The sequence below is a fragment of the Colias eurytheme genome, chromosome 2 (assembly GCF_061535395.1).
Source record: "Colias eurytheme isolate Ceu_HAF_F1 chromosome 2, ilColEury1 Martin Lab GWU primary, whole genome shotgun sequence".
Classification (NCBI taxonomy): Eukaryota; Metazoa; Arthropoda; class Insecta; order Lepidoptera; family Pieridae; genus Colias; species Colias eurytheme.
In genome coordinates this window covers 5,221,572-5,238,346 of record NC_142981.1, presented here as the reverse complement: position 1 = coordinate 5,238,346, position 16,775 = coordinate 5,221,572, and the positions used below count along the sequence as shown (strand labels likewise).

Here is a 16,775-nt window from a genome sequence, read left to right as displayed (position 1 = left end):
AATTTTTCATCAATTCTTGATTAGGTGAGTTTAATATCAGAATTTACCAATTAATAATTATCGGTTATTTTGCATTGCTATGTTACGCGTAGACTTTTCTGTTCATTAGAATATCTATCAGTAGGAAATTCACTAGATAATGTGTTTCTTGCGGAACTTGTTAGGTATTCAAGATGGTAATTAATGGTGTATCCTGTTTACTGACAAAGCGCAATGATAGTTTTCTTTAACATAATGAATCACAAACTATCAACAATACCAATTGAGCTAAAACCATAAAGCAAATGTATGTTTGTCCTTCTTTCCCGTCGCAAAGACTTTTGGTATTTAGCTTCCCAACTATTAGGCTGTTACAGGCTACCGCGGATAAATATCTTATATCCATGGGAATTATCTTTGCCTGCACGGGCGAAGTCGCGCGTGGAAAGATAGTAAATTATAGGGCAACTAACCTTTTCGTATTAGTAAGCTCGTGACCCTCCGTAGAGCCTCTCTGGGTGATTTTTGAAAGAATTTAGGCGTTAAATTTGGCGGTAAAGTGAGAGGCTTGCGGGCCCCCGAATTATCCCACGCTACAGGATGGTCAGCCGCCATTTTTGATGATGCTGAGATTCTGTCCAGATGTTCGATTGATGCCGGCCTGTTAAAATAAATAGGTAATAATAAATTTGAAACTTAAAGCATAGGTAATTACAATTAGGTAGTGTGAGTTTCTAGCTCGTTATAATTTGTTTTTTTTTTATAATTTGTTTGTTTGTTGTTGTTGTGGCGTAGTAATCATTGTTCAATAGTGCTTCTGAGAGTGCAAATAATTGAATGAATTGGGTATTGAGTGCCTTACCGGTGCCTTTGCCGTGGGTACCAGCCTCTCGGCGGACCACCCAGTCTCAGAAGATCAGCGCCCGTGCACACGCCGGTTGCACCCATCACGGATCCTCGACCATAACCACCCAGTGTCGCACTACTTCCTATATAAATAAACATACATTTGAATGATTTTGAACTGCCAAAAAGGAGAGGTTCGTCTGTAATCTGTACGCATGTGTGTGTTTATGTATTTTCCAGTATTTTCTCTCATAAATTGTTTCTATATTTTCTATGTATATAATATATATATTTCTTATTTGTATAGGTAAGTTCTCTTCTTTTATTGTTAGTCATCATTGTTTGTTCACTTTTTCCGTGTTCAAAGGCTTTCCAACTAAGGATGATTTATTATAAATTATTCAGTGACGCATGAATGATAGGGATCTGAAGCAGTTACCGAGCAGTACATGAAAAGAATTTGTAATAGTCTAAGAATAAATTAGTAACGTAAATACTGAACGCTTGCCATAGCCCATTTTTGTATTGATTATTATCAAATGATTCTTATTTTCATATGAATCTCTTTCAGCTTTTACGACTAAATATTAAAAGCTATCTGTGCAAAGAATTTTATCCCATATTGCAACCCTTTGGGATGGACTGCTTGGATTATTGAAAAAAAAAATTGTCAGATACAGGGTCAAACCCTGTATCTCCAACTAAATCAAAACCCAAGCTGCAGTTTAGCCGTGAAAGCGTCATAGAAAGAAAAAAACGACAGACAATTTCGCATTTATAACATGAATGGGGAAGAATGGATATAACTTTATACGAATATATTTATTTAAATCTGTAAATACTTTGAATTACTATGTTAGATTGTGTGTTATTGTTGTTACTGTAACTGAAACTATCTCCACCATAGAAATCTAAATAACAAGACACTAGAAGTCGTAAGCGCGCGTGACCTTGTCGCCACTCAGGTGACTTTCACATCACCAGTGTGTTCGTCACAGTTCAGTTGCTATGGAGACGTATGTGTGTAAACATGGTGTGTTTCAGCATTTCCCATTGCGGAAATTCTTCCACAAGTTGTAATTATACTAATAAAGGAATAACATTTCATCGGTAAATATTTTTTTTTAGAAATAATGCCGTTTTTCCTTAAAATTATAGAATATTTACAAGTATTACGAGTGTCACCATAGTAATCTAAATAACAATGAATGACACAGTTTCAACCTTATTGGAGCAAAAAGAAACAAAACGTCTCATATACTTAGGGATGTTATTCTAAAATAAACCGTAAATTCGTGCGTTAGGATACATATTAAAAAGCTTAATTTAATATTTAAGTTAGTTTTCACTAAAATCAAGTTGTCCAATAAAAGGCATAGTTTACTTGTGTGTATTGTTTAGCTATCGGTTTAAATGTGTTGATTTTGGCGACAGCGGTTTTCATACGAATTATGACATTATAGCACTTCTATGTGTCTTGTTATTTAGATTTCTATGATCTCCACACTATTCTAGTGATTATTTTTATACTTAATTGAGATGGTATCAAAGTTAAAATGCTGCAACACATAGAAATCTAAATAACAAGACACATAGAAGTGCTATAATGTCATAATTCGTATGAAAACCGCTGTCGCCAAAATCAACACATTTAAACCGATAGCTAAACAATACACACAAGTAAACTATGCCTTTTATTGGACAACTTGATTTTAGTGAAAACTAACTTAAATATTAAATTAAGCTTTTTAATATGTATCCTAACGCACGAATTTACGGTTTATTTTAGAATAACATCCCTAAGTATATGAGACGTTTTGTTTCTTTTTGCTCCAATAAGGTTGAAACTGTGTCATTCATTGTTATTTCGATTACTATGGTGACACTCGTAATACTTGTAAATTTTCTATAATTTTAAGGAAAAACGGCATTATTTCTAAAAAAAAATATTTACCGATGAAATATTATTCCTTTATTAGTATAATTACAACTTGTGGAAGAATTTCCTCAATGGGAAATGCTGAAACACACCATGTTTACACACATACGTCTCCATAGCAACTGAACTGTGACGAACACACTGGTGATGTGAAAGTCACCTGAGTGGCGACAAGGTCACGCGCGCTTACGACTTCTAGTGTCTTGTTATTTAGATTTCTATGGCTGCAACACATGTACGTCCTTCTGTTGCGTAAACAGCTGGTGGTACATAAGTAATTTAGACAATACTGACCTATAGTTTGCATGGAATTCATTGTGTTATTTCTAGGTGGTCCAGTGGAATTTCTAGGTGGTGTGCGGGGTACATCACAGCCACGCGCAAATACAGGCGTCTCCGGTAGGCTTGCCGACGTTTGCAGCTGTCCTCGACCAGAAACTTCACGGTTCTGTCTCTGTAATGTGCGGCGACGTGCCCCACTAGCACCGGTATCTAGAGGAATAAAAGTTTATCTGTTAAGATATTTTATTTTACCTCTTTAACATTAAATCAATAATAATAAGCAATTGATTTTTATGTAAAGAGTAAAAGAGAGAGTCGCATACATTATTATACTTATGATATCTTTGAAGTTTTAATTAATTTTACAGGAAATGTATACTATAATTTCTAAAATCGCTCAGATATGAGTAAAATAAATTATATTAGACCCATTCCTGGGATATTTATGCATTTCCTAAATAGTAAACGGAAAAGTATTTAGTTAGTGTAAAAATAGGTACACGAGGAGCGAAGCGACGCGATTTAGCCCATTGAATGCCTAATAATTAAAAAACTCTTCTTCTAATCTTGATGTTTTTATTCTTTGTTTTTTATTTATTTTATTCACAGCAGCAGAATTCCTAGTAAATGTATATTGCGCATATAAATAAATAAATAAATCTATACTTATAATAAATCTGTAGAGAGGCCAATTCTGTACATGAAATATATTTAAAAAAATCTATGAAGGGGTGATAAGGGATCGCTACTGATGCCAAAAATGCAATCAGTAAAATTTTTGTCTGTCTGTCTGTCTGTCTGTCTGTATATTCGTTATAGAAACAAAAACTACGCGACGGATTTTAACCAAATTTGGCACAATTATTCTTCATAATCCTGGGCAGGTAAAAGAATCATGTAAATCGGTGTAGAAACACCAAAGTTATACATGAAAACGCGCATATCATCGCGCGTGAATACAGAATCATGCCATAAGGATTATTTTTGTGTATCAGTTGCCGCGTCCGACGCGCTTCGCGGCGGGAGCTATAAAAGGCGGCGGGTCTGCAGTCTGCACCCGTTTCGCGTTGTCACGGCATCACGTGTGAACGGCTGAACCGATTTCGATAATTCTTTTCTATTATATTCCTTGAAGTACGAGGATGGTTCTTATGTAGAGAAAACGTAAATATGTACCACGGACGAAGCCGGGGCGGACCGCTAGTATTAAATATTTCTGGAAATTTTTTCACACACGGAACCGGGAACGATCTGATCCCGTACTAAGCTTTCGCTTCTGTTATGGCAACCAGATGGCTGATAAACATACATATGTATATACTTTTTAAATAAATACTTATATATTAACACCCAAACACAGAGCAAACGTCTATATGTTCATTACACAAATATTTGCCCTGGGTGGGAATCGAACCCACATACTCTTTCTTGGAAGGCAGGATCACTACCAACTAAGCCAATCGGTTAGTCATATAATATGTATGTGTATACTATGCATTTTATGTATCAAATTATTTTTAAAATAGCATTTTATACAATATACATTTCCTAGGAGATGTATATATATATATATGTTACATCAGATCTGATTGTCGGTCAAAACCAGTCTGAAACAATAAAGGTGTAGAGACAAAAAATTATCTAATTCAATTTATCTCGATGATCACACGCTTAGGCTTTTATTTATAAAGATTCAAATAGACATGAAAAATCCATTTAAACGAAAATCTAAAGTTTATATTAAATCATAAATGATTTATAAAATATTATTATTTATTGTTTTTTTAAATAATATGCATCATCTTATCACAGTTAGTTACAAGACTTACAAGTATTTTAAAACGTTATTTTTTGGACTACTAGATATTTTCTATTTCCCATTGTATTTCAACACGTTTGGGGGTTGTTTAAAAAATAGTTCTTCGAACTGTCCCATATACTTAGATACCTTACGTTTAGAGGATGATCCTCTACACGTAAAGTAACTTCAAACAAAAAAATAGCCTGTGTTTTAGCATCGGTATTCAACTAATTTTCATCCAAATCATGAAAATGTAAAAGCAGACAAACAGACACATTTTGACGTTTATTATTCTAGTATGGAATAGAAGTGCGAATGCATTTCAGCTATTTAAAAATTAAATAAATAATAATAGAAAATAATATAACTGATTAATAAGAATTGAGGTTCGGAAGTAAATATAGGTTATAGATATTTAGATTTCAGGTACTTATATGAAATAGCAATCACAGGAATACCCACCGGGGTATAACTGGCACCGGCCAGTTATACCACATTTTGTGCCAAATACCAGTCTCACAGAAATAGAATGTTCGGTGGAATTTTCATTTCCAGGGCATAAACATTTTTATTTTTCTCTCAATTGACACCGTTTTAAAATGCATTTATAACGAAGAAATAAACTATGGTAATTGGTACCTATGTGATAATTAATTGTTAAGCACTGGTTTTACTGTTTAGGATTAAGTGTAATGGTTCTTCTAGTCCTTTTTATTGTTAAATTAAATGTAAGTAATTTGATATCATAAATCTTAAATTTGAAAAATTTAAATATAAGTGAAATTTAATAATTTCTTAATTCAAATTTCATTTTAATTTTTCCTCACAAAGTTTTATTCTTGTTATATTCCTATTATGGGATTATGGTAGTGACATATAATCCATACTATAATATTATAAATGCGAAAGTAACTCTGTCTGTCTGTCTGTTACTCAATCACGCCTTAACTACTGAACCAATTTGCATGAAATTTGGTGTAGAGATATTTTGATACCCGAGAAAGGACATAGGATAGGTTTTATCCCGGAAATCCTACGGGAACGGGTTTTTCTTTGAAAACGCGGGCGAAGCCGCGGGCGGAAAGCTAGTGTTATATAAATTAACAAAATGGCGTTCGCATATTAAAATAGGGGGTTGGATTTGTTTTTAGGGTTCCGATCCTTAAATGGAAAAAAAGAAAACCTTATAGGATCACTTTTAAGTCCAGCCGTCTGTCTATCTGTCAAGACCCTTTTTTCAGGAACGTGTGGAGCTATGTAAAAAACAAAAATATAATCCAACGCAATCAAAAGATACAACCGTTAATGCTGAAAATTTTCTGTACGCGAGTCCGACTCGCCCTTGGCAGGTTATTTATTAGCAATAAAGATATCAAATGAAATATCGTAAAATGAAACTAAAAAGTGACCAGCTGTTGTTTTTTCATAATAATTCTTGTATATTTACCTGTTGGTAAAGTTCTTCTATCTGTTGACCCACTTTTAAAGTTACTATTTCGCCTATTTTTGTTGTAACTTGTTTCCATCGATCTCGTTTTTAGACTGTTTGTGGTATCTCTATGTGGAGGTACTGCAGGTGGTTCCGAGGGTCTGCAATATCAAATAAAAATTATTAGGGGTGTTATTAAATGAAGGGCATATATTTTCACAGCATTTGAATCTAGTGGACTCTTAAAACTTTACAAGTGTAGATTAATGAATGCATAATACTGTAAGTTCTGCAGGTAGAGGTGTGGCGTTGTGACCGAGTCTTTTAACGTTTATATTTGAAATATTTTTCGATTATAAAAGTTGTAGTCCGGGATACATCGCCCATTTTTGCAAGTGATTACTATCAAGCTAATTTTTCGTGAGTAGCTTTATTTTGATGAGATGCCCAATAATTTCATGTATGAAACTCTCGATTGTGGTAGCTACCAGAGGAAACAAGGATAAAATATTTTGATTTGATGGTTCTCAAATATTAATTACTAACTGAATGTTTTTTTTTGTTCAATCTCAAGATAATTATCTAAATTAGTCGAAAAAATATTTGTCCTACAAAATCTATGGTTTGATCAAAGAGTCCCCCTTTCCAAAACGAAGTCATCATAAATGATTACTAGCAAGCTGATTTTTTTATTTTTACTTATTTAATACTTATATAATTCAACAGACATATTGTCCTACAAATTGCGTAATAAATATTTGAGAACCGTTAAATCAAAAATTTTTATCCTTGTTACCTCTGTAAGCTACCACAATCGAGAGTTTCGTACATGAAATTATTGGGCATCTCATCAAAATAAAGCTACTCACGAAAAATTAGCTTGATAGTAATCACTTGCAAAAATGGGCGATGTATCCCGGACTATTGGTTCACTTTGTATTTTTTTTTTCGCTAAATTTCTATCTTCTATCTTACAGCTTATCTGCTATCTCCTCCTTTTATTTTAATCAAAGCACAAAGAATATGGGTATGTGCCTAGTAAAAAGGCGGTATTCTTAATTATTTTATACTAGCGACCCGCCCCGGCTTCGCACGGGTGCAATGCTGATACTAAATACACTACAGAAAAACTGTGAACGTTGTATATATAAAAACATAGCGGCCCGCTCCGGCTTCGCACGAGTTAAAATAGATAGCCGGGCGGCCGGCCGGTACCTTAAATGAACAATGTATCCAAGGTATTTAATTGGTTAAGGATTAATGCTGTATTGGTTAAAATCGCATCGAAAATTAGCCATTATTTGTCGTAAAAAGTAAATGACAAAAAAAAGTTATTGTGGGTTATCCATAAGAGATAGACATATACCATCGCGGTCTTTTCTGTAGACCTTTTAAATGTGTATAATACTTAGTACATTATTTTGATAAAACTCGTAGGGTTCAGCCTGCGATTGCAATGTAAGCGGAAAAAATGTAATTTTTTACGACATCACATTAGAAACCTCAAAAATAACAGTACTTCTCCACTATTTAATGGATGTTATTATACATATAAACCTTCCTCTTGAATCACTCTATCTATTAAAAAAAACCGTGTCAAAATCCGTTGCGTAGTTTCAAAGATTTAAGCGTACAAAGGGACATAGGGACATAGGGACAGGGAAAGCGACTTTGTTTTATACTATGTAGTGAAGATTTTAGAATCAAAGTTTCTTATTTATAATAGCGTTAATTTATAACCTTACCTTCTTCTTGACTCCATTGTTGGGGTAGGAAGTGTGTCAGCTTTTTTAACGTGTCTTCTTTCTGTTGGTTGCATTATTTCTGTATATTCATCTTCAACTTCTTGTACAGGGGATGGAGGTAAAGGAGGAAACTTTGGCGATTCAGGTGTTTGTGGCAAAGGTCCTCTTTCATGGCTTAAATTCGGAGAAAGCGGTAATTGATTGTGTCTATATGAATGTTCAACTATTTGTACATTTAACGGGAAATCACCTCCGCTTGACACTGCAGAATCGGATGAGGATGGTTGACCCATTAAATTTACTGGCACATCTTTTGCACTTGTGGATTTGTGCATACTATTAGATCTTCTTCCTGACGATCTATCTCGCCGCTCTATGGATCTTTGATTTTGGATTTCATTATGGCTTGATGATTTCTGTATATCATGCCGCTTTTGTCTCTCTCTAGAACTATAGCGAAAACTGTTTTCTAATATATCTTTAGATACTTCATCACAGTACTCGTCCTTATGAATATTCCAGTCTTTAGGTAAATATGGGGTAAAAAGTTTTTGGTCCCGACCTTGACTTAGTATAGCACTAATATTATTTTCAATTTTTCTTAGGGGAGAAGTTTCGCCACTAGACTCTGGTTCTCCACTTTCTTGATCCTCTTCTTCTTCCACTGTAGTTATCAGCGCTTGTCTACTTGCACTGTTGCTATCTGCCTCTGCCCCCAGTGCTGGTAATGATATTACACGCACTATATTTGGTGGAACTGTTGAGAGCTCGCTTACCATTTCATTACATTCATTTGGAGGAGTTTCTTCAACTTTGCCCTCTTTTATTAATGACTGAATATTATCAAAAGTGGAAGAATATTTTTTAAAATCGGTAAACCTATTTTGTGGCGATAATTTATTTTGAATACCACTACTTTTTGACTCTCTCTTTTCGGGTGTTTTTCTGGCTTTCGGGCTATGGGCAAAGAAGTCTTGATTGATGTATTTATCCTGACTGTTGTTAAGATCCAAACTAAGCCTAGATTTAGGAGATGTTATTTCTTTACTTATTCTAGAATTCGGTGTACATAAGTCTATACTATATCTTGAATTGGGTGTGTTGAGTTCTCGACTCAACCTAGAATTTAAGTCAACGCTATGTCTAGACTGAGGTAAACTTAAATCAGAGCTTGGTCTGGAATTATATGAACCAACTGAACCCGAGCCACTTATTGATATACTAGAACCATCTATAGATTTTTCTGTGCTCCTATTGAGACTATGGCTTTGTGCTAAGTTGTTGGTAATGTTAGTTTTATTGTTAGGACTTTTTGCGAAGCTTGGTAACTGTTTACGATTTTTTCCTTTTCTTATCACGTACGTGCCACACGCAAAGTCATTATTAACTCGGCGGGTTTCTGGTTCAGCATCTGAGGGGGGCGATGCTTGACTATCACATTGAGATAAAGGGGGAGGTGGAGGCCAATATTCTTCACCCCAGTCATCATCTAATCGTTGAGGTATCGAACTTGTACTAGAATGTGATTGATCTCCAGATTTCCTTCTGCGTCTACCTATAACCTGTAAATGTAAATGACAGTCATTAATAACAGTAAATTTATAATCATAAAGTTATTAAACAGGATTTTTATTTACCTTTGTACTTCCTGGAGTAAGAAGAGGATCATCACCATCGAGAGACACTTCCCAAGCTATGGAATTACGTTTCGAAGGTGTATTAGCGGTTGGCGGCGGCGGTGGGAATAACTCTTCTAAGGAATCATCCGAAAAATGCTCGTCGTCATTACTTATATTCGAACCTCTTATCTTACAATTTTCCATAATGTTCTCCGAAGATCCTCTACACACTTCTCTATGTCGCTCCATAGAACCGGCGAGAGTTCGCGGAGGTATTTTTGTTTTTGGGGACAAAATTTCATCGTCAGATCTGCTGTCTCGTTTGTTACCGCTCTTTTTATCTACAAGTTTAATATTGGACGGTGATATTTTATATGTGGGTGAATGTGATTGTCTACTGAATTGTATACTCGGCCCTGGATAAATTGTGACAGGGTGTTCATTATATGGTTTATCATTAAATTCACTTGAAAATCCCATGAACGGGAAAATTGGTGGATTTTCTAGACTAGGTGATTTTTTTACGGTAGGTTGCATTCCATGCCGTGGTGGAAGCCACGCAGGTATGCCATCAGGTTGTGGTGGTCTCGTACCGTGCTGAAGAGAACTAAATTTGAAAGGTGGTACTGATGGTTGTTGTAACTGAAAGTTATTCGAGTCATCCTTATCCCATCCATATGGCCGCTGGTGTCTTGTTTTCGGCTGAAAAGTAAATTTCGGGTTATTTAATTTTTAAAATACAAAAAAAAATACATAAATACATGTAACTACCTATATTTAAAAAACTTACAAATGTTGTCTGAGTAGCTGCAGTTATTCCATTAACGCTAATAATCGAATCTAATTTTTCTTCAGCTTCCCGTCGTTCTACAGAAATTGTTCGTTTTGCTGAATTGCCTGGCGATACTCTGAAAATTGCAACATTATTTATTCGCACGATATAAAGTCTGTACGTACAAACCAAATATGAAATAAAGGGTGATAACTTATTTAATTTTCGACACTTCCTCCAAAAAACATTATTTCTTTGCAACAATACAAGTATGACTAGACTTAATTCATTGAACTATTGAATTAATCGTGGGAGACTTCGCGTCGTTAATATATCGTTAATATGTCGTTAATATACATCAAGTCACGCTTTACGGTTATGATCATGATGATGATGATAAAAGATAATAAAAAAGTCTAAGTATTCATCTAATGTTGCAAATATAATAATTGCTTTGAATTACGTAGGATGGCTAGAATTACGAACCAAACGGAAAAATGAAAAAATTTAAGTAATCTCGAGGATTAATTCAATTCAATTTTAAGACAGTAAATTTATACATATTTGGTAATATTAGATAAAGAAATAAGATTGGGATAATAATATAGTTATTAATTTACTCCTCCACTTTTCTTTTAACTACACATTTATTGTTTTTGTGATGATGATGAATTATTTTAATACTTACTTTGGTAACAACGTTGAAATAATTCTTTCAGCCTCTTCTGGAGGTGGTGGCGAGTGCGGCGAAGGCGGGTCCGGGGGCGACGGCTCCTCACGTTCCTCTGTCGGTCTGAACCCCAGGGCGAACTTCGCTCTGAAAACCATATTCAGAAAATCTAAATAAAAATGTCACTTTTACAAGTTGCATTCGAAATGTGGGATATGAAGAAAACTTGGACGTAACTTCAACTTAATTTTAAAGAAAAATATTACTTTTTTGCAGTGGAATTATTACACTTATAGTTAATTTTAATTATAGTAGCATGAAATCCGTTTAGCAGTTAATGGCAAACTAAACGAACTTTTAACTTCTAAGCTAGCTAGGTAATATTTTTGTGACTAACTCCAGACTAAGTTTAAACAAACATAATAATTATTTTTTATAGTATGGCGGCAATAATATCGCAATGCTGATAATTTTTACAGTACTGCGATTATGAAAAATAATAATGTCGCTATGATCATAATTAATCTGAGGGAGAGTAAACGAGATAAATTTAATTTCCAATAATATTATAATGATTTCCAGTGCGTTCGTCGAGGTCAGATTTTACTTGAATTATTGTCTTTAGGTAAGATCAAGGGTCCCACCCATCCGATTATAATCGACAAGGTCTCTAAAAATTTGCGTAAATACAAACGTTTGCGTCATAAAACGTTTGTTTTTGTCAGTAAATTATGTAATTAAATCGTTGACTGATGCTCATTGAGTAAACATGGAATCGTCAAATTTTTTCAAACATTTTTGTTATAAATTATAATATTGACCTATCATTTATCAGATAATTATGCGCTACAACTTAGAAGGAAGGTATAGGTATAAAGTAAAGCGATCTGCGATACTATTCTTATAGTATTACCACTCCTTCATAATTTGGGAACTTTGCCATTGACGTCATATTGATTTGCGACAAAAAATTGTAGGACCTAGTGTAAGCCGTGCAGCGTGTGCCGCGGACGAACCCGCAGTAAAAATCATTTTCAGTATTTCCATAGCCCATATTAGTGTTAAGTTTCATCCAAATCTGTGAAGTTCTTTCTTCTTCTTCTTTCTGTGTTCTTTCCATCTACTTACAAACATTTATATTACTAGTAGGATTCGTATAAAGCGCTTACCGTCTCCCGTTCATGCTCATGTATCCATCGTCCTCAGACGTGTGCCCGGCGAGCGGCGAGTCGTCGTCGGTGGCCGGCGTGGCGGGCGTGGCTGGCGTCGCTGGGGTCGGCGGCGCGCGCGCCTCCAGCGACCGCGGCTCGCCTTCGTCGTATTCGCTGAGCACCTGGTCTAGCAGCTCCAGAGAACGCTGCACGTCGTCGCACCCTCTGCAATTGATAAGGAAACTATTAATTCATTGTTGATATTGTAAAAGAAAGTTAAAACGAAGATGATTGTTAATTGGATGTATGAATACCCTGAAGATACAAAAACTCTTATAAAATTCTCTTTTAAGATTTGTAGCATGTAGTTACGTAAAATCCGTTTCAATTGTACTAATACTGGAAGAACATTGTTTAAAACGACTCTACATAAAAATAGAGATAACAATTACGAACTAAACGTACCTACTTATAGATCAAAACTAAACGTATAGTAAAGCGATATGAGTAGATATGGTCGAGGTAGTAAATTCTCTAAGATAATGTTAGATTGAACCCATTTCCTTCACGAGGTACATCGGATTTGACCCTAGAACGCTTCCGTTAACTGCACCATTAGACTGAATTAGAAGATAACGATGCAAGCTCCTCCTATCTTCCGCTTTCACTTAATATCTATTAGCGTGATTTTATCTCACTACGATAAATGTTAATAAAACATCCCAACTAGTTTAAATTCATTTGTGCAAATAGTGAAATTGTCTACTTTTTTGGATTGTACTATTTTATTAAACAGTCGATATTCAAAATGTTACATAGCCGAGGTTCACTACTTTGCTAATAATTTTATGCATTAGAATTTAAAGGGAAGTATATTCCCAATACCATTGAAGTGGTTCTAGTGGCTGGCACAAAGCAATCCGCTTGAGCCAAGAGGCGTCCGCTTTCACGCCAACTCTCGATAAGTCCTTATACCAAACAGGGGCGCGATTGTTTTTGTCAATGCATTTCGTTTGTAACTCGGCTATTTGATGAATACTTACTGCGCTTTCTCTTTTATTACTACATACTATTCTGTACTGAATCGATATCCTCAGATCCATTCAGAATTTTATTTTCTTATTATAATCGTACAACATTTAAAGCTAATTTGTTGCCAGCAAGATATTATCGGGAAGATCATGGAAGTTTATCTGCACAGCCATGTGTCCATAAGACCGAGCGATCGGCGATAAAGTCCGTACACCCTTGTTTCTTCCAGATCTTCGTAGCGATCGAGTGGTTCATTAGAGTTCACCTCACTAATGATCTCTGCTGTTTTCAAGCGTGCTCCTTTTGCAGACAGCATAGACTTATTTTCCTCAGACTAATCTTGTCAGGCACGTAGCCGAGAAAACAATTTTCCAATTTATTAAAAGCCAGTTCAACGTAGTGAAACCGGCGATTCGACTCTGTTATTTTCCTAGTCTTTTGAAAAATGGCAGTGTAGGTATTTCGTAGGCACATTGCTTATCAGGAGAAAAATAAAAAAGCTACAAACTTCACAAAGAAAAAATAAACAGTGCAGTGAAATTGTTCTTTGTCTGCTTTGAGTAGGTTATGTCAAATGTTAAAAACAACCCTTAGGTAACACTACTGCGTATGGGGATGAATTTCAAAAGTACGGAATTAAAAGCAAATAGAGGCTATGCAATGAAAGTGTACATGAAATGAAATGTGAAAGACAGATAGTATTCTCGTGGAGCGCGTAAGAGGAAGCCGTATCAGGGAAGCATGGGGTAGGCTCGGCGAAGGTAGGCTGGCGTGTGTATCGCCTATTACATTGTGCCGGCCTGCCACAAAGCAGAGCACTCAGGGTGAGTGCCGCGCCGCGCGCCTGCCTTTGTTTTATTTCACCCACACTCCTTCGCTTTCGAAACTTTTAAGAGCGTCTTTAAATTGCGTTCCTTGTTTTAACTCGCTGGATTTGCGCTGATTAGTTGCTACATGAAGTTCGTTAAAAGTTTCATTTCCGCGGCAATCAAGCGGTTGTAAAGTAAATACGCAATGCGCATGAATTTTTAAATGAAGCGAATGTGTACCTATTGCCTAAATAGTTTTCGAATATTATTCTTGAAAAATAGTATTTTGAGCGTTGCGAAAGATATAAGACGATTTCATATTTCAAGCATCATTCTAATTCAAGTGATGTCTGTTATGCATAGCAATTCATCAGACACTTCATAATATACCTACTTATCACGGTTTCCATCACATAATATTATACCTCATTATAACAATTTAATTTTTTATTTTCCAAAGAATCGTAGTTACGACAAGCAAGAGATACTACGATATATTACGATATAAGAGATTAGACAATAACAATCTATACAATATTTAAGGTCAATTATAACAGATCATTTTAAAAACGTAGGTATAACAAGAAATAATATTGTATGAATAATAAAATGATATCTCAATAAAAATAAACACAATGTAGTAAAAATGTTTATTTTGCATGATCCATAGGGCCCACATCTTGATGCAGTGAGTACTGAGTACGTACTGTTTATGCGGAAATGAGTGCAGCGAGGCGGAAGTGTAAAGCGCCCCCCTTACGCCCGTAATTCAGGGCTACCAACCGTTTATATCCTGTTACTTTAAAATAATAGTAATTTAGAGCTTTAACTTGAATAATTTGATTAAAAATTATCAAATTGAACAAAATAATTAACGCAAGAATATAACTATTGCATTCAAAGTGGGATATCAATTTTGGGGGACTTTTTGAATAATATTTATGAATTAATTATTTCGTCGTAAATATTTCTATTAATAAAAAATTATATTATATACTTTTAAGTTTTATCATAATGTAGTACGCTATACAGAAAATACATTGAAAATAATCTGGTAATGGTCGTTAAAAAGTTTCTTGATCTCTTAAATTATAAAACTATGTCCAAAAAACGCCATCTTTAATAATTAATTAGTGGCAACCCTGTAACGCACCCCGGACGTCGACCCGCAATGTCGAGTTGTACACGCCGCAACCGCCTGAATTGCGTCTTCTTACCAATACAACGCAAAATCTGCGATCAATCAGTAAATGGCTGCGTCGCTTACTTTATGAAGCTTACGCACCTAATAGCGCATGTAGGAACTATGCAGTTGAAAGAACTGGTAAATATTGATAAATCGTGATGATTTCTAATATATTAAATTTTGTGTGCTTAATGGAGTAGTAGGTGCTGTTGCTTATTTACCTACCTATACCTACGATTTGTAAGCGACCCATTTTTCTGTAGGTTATACGTATTATTTGACTACTTTTTCATCAGTTGGATTATTTTTATACATTAAAATCTCAAAAATAATTAGAATACGTTTACAATAAATACTTATTTAATGTTTTATCTAGAGGCCATGTCACAGTGGTCCATAACTAATTTGTAGAGTTCAGTAATATAAAGACAAACTTATAATTTGGTATACCCACGTAAAAACTTTTGATTCAACGCAACAAATTTTTAAATTTCATAAAACTTGGCCAATTAGCTAGCTGAGGTTCCAAGTTTTGTTGATAGAACTGTAGTAAGATTTCTCGGAAGGTCGACTTTTATTTCATTATGTAATGAATGCAAATGCAAATGCCTGCAATGCTCTTCAAATATTCCATCTATCTACCATTACACTAGTGAAATAGGCAAGGTAATGGTATAATGTATTGTATATGAGGTGATGTGATATTAGCAGCATCAAGATATCAAATAATGTTTCGTTAACGACAATGGCAGAACTCTATGTACAATGACCATTGATTAAATAAAATATGCAGATAACGGAAAAAAGATCCTCATCTGGTCATGATTCAGGAAATTAATATCTACAAAACAATAACAGCAACAACTGTGAAAAACATTAAAAAGGTGTATGGTAGAGATACCATTCAATAGAGAAAGAATAATAGAACCGCGTCGGTATTGACTATTCCAGTGTTAAGTTTTCCAAGCACTTAACAACCTTGGTATTATGTTTATATTGATTGAACTTCCAGCCAACTGCCAGACAATTAACTTTGCTATAATCTTACCCGGTCCTAAGAAAGCTTCGAGTACCTGCCAATAGTCGAGGCGTTTGTAACAACACTTTACTGTAACAGGTCTTAAATTATTTTAAGCTTTCAAGCCCTGAAATAAGGTATATATTTAAGTACCTCATATACTTTTATTATCAACTGCAGCGGTTTAAAGCAATTTTGAAAGTCAATATTGAACTTTTCAACTCAAGGGAGCGATGCGTCCCATTGAAATAAATCAAAGATGATAGAGAATAGAGAGAGAACTTTGAGGTTTATGATGATTAATATGTTATAAAAATGTTTGTGTAAATGTAAAAATGTATTTCTTTAGATTAAATTTATTAGAAGCTGTTGGTAGGAAAACTTATTTAAGTTTAGTTGGCAATGTTATTGATGACTTTAGTTTTATAATGTTTTTCACAATCAATTTTCTAAGAAAGCGTCGAGCCTTTTATTATTTCAATATTATTGTATCGATT

The 16,775-nt window shown here is 34.8% G+C and overlaps 1 protein-coding gene across 4 annotated transcripts in view; it reads right to left on the bottom strand.

Annotated features, from left to right (window-relative positions):
- The window catches only part of LOC149910320 (uncharacterized), a 104,219-nt gene that overhangs the window by 14,039 nt on the left and 73,405 nt on the right, over window positions 1-16,775 (bottom strand). For 3 of the 4 annotated variants that reach the window (XM_090112714.1, XM_090112725.1, XM_090112719.1), the window contains 9 exons: window positions 12,252-12,458; window positions 11,101-11,229; window positions 10,431-10,548; window positions 9,659-10,342; window positions 8,022-9,583; window positions 6,295-6,437; window positions 3,059-3,256; window positions 842-968; window positions 453-640 (listed from right to left, as the gene is read on the bottom strand). In XM_090112714.1, the coding sequence (XP_089968840.1) occupies window positions 453-640; window positions 842-968; window positions 3,059-3,256; window positions 6,295-6,437; window positions 8,022-9,583; window positions 9,659-10,342; window positions 10,431-10,548; window positions 11,101-11,229; window positions 12,252-12,458 (3,356 nt within the window). The remainder of the gene's footprint in view (window positions 1-452; window positions 641-841; window positions 969-3,058; window positions 3,257-6,294; window positions 6,438-8,021; window positions 9,584-9,658; window positions 10,343-10,430; window positions 10,549-11,100; window positions 11,230-12,251; window positions 12,459-16,775) is intronic. The other variant, XM_090112731.1, reaches the window with a different exon arrangement.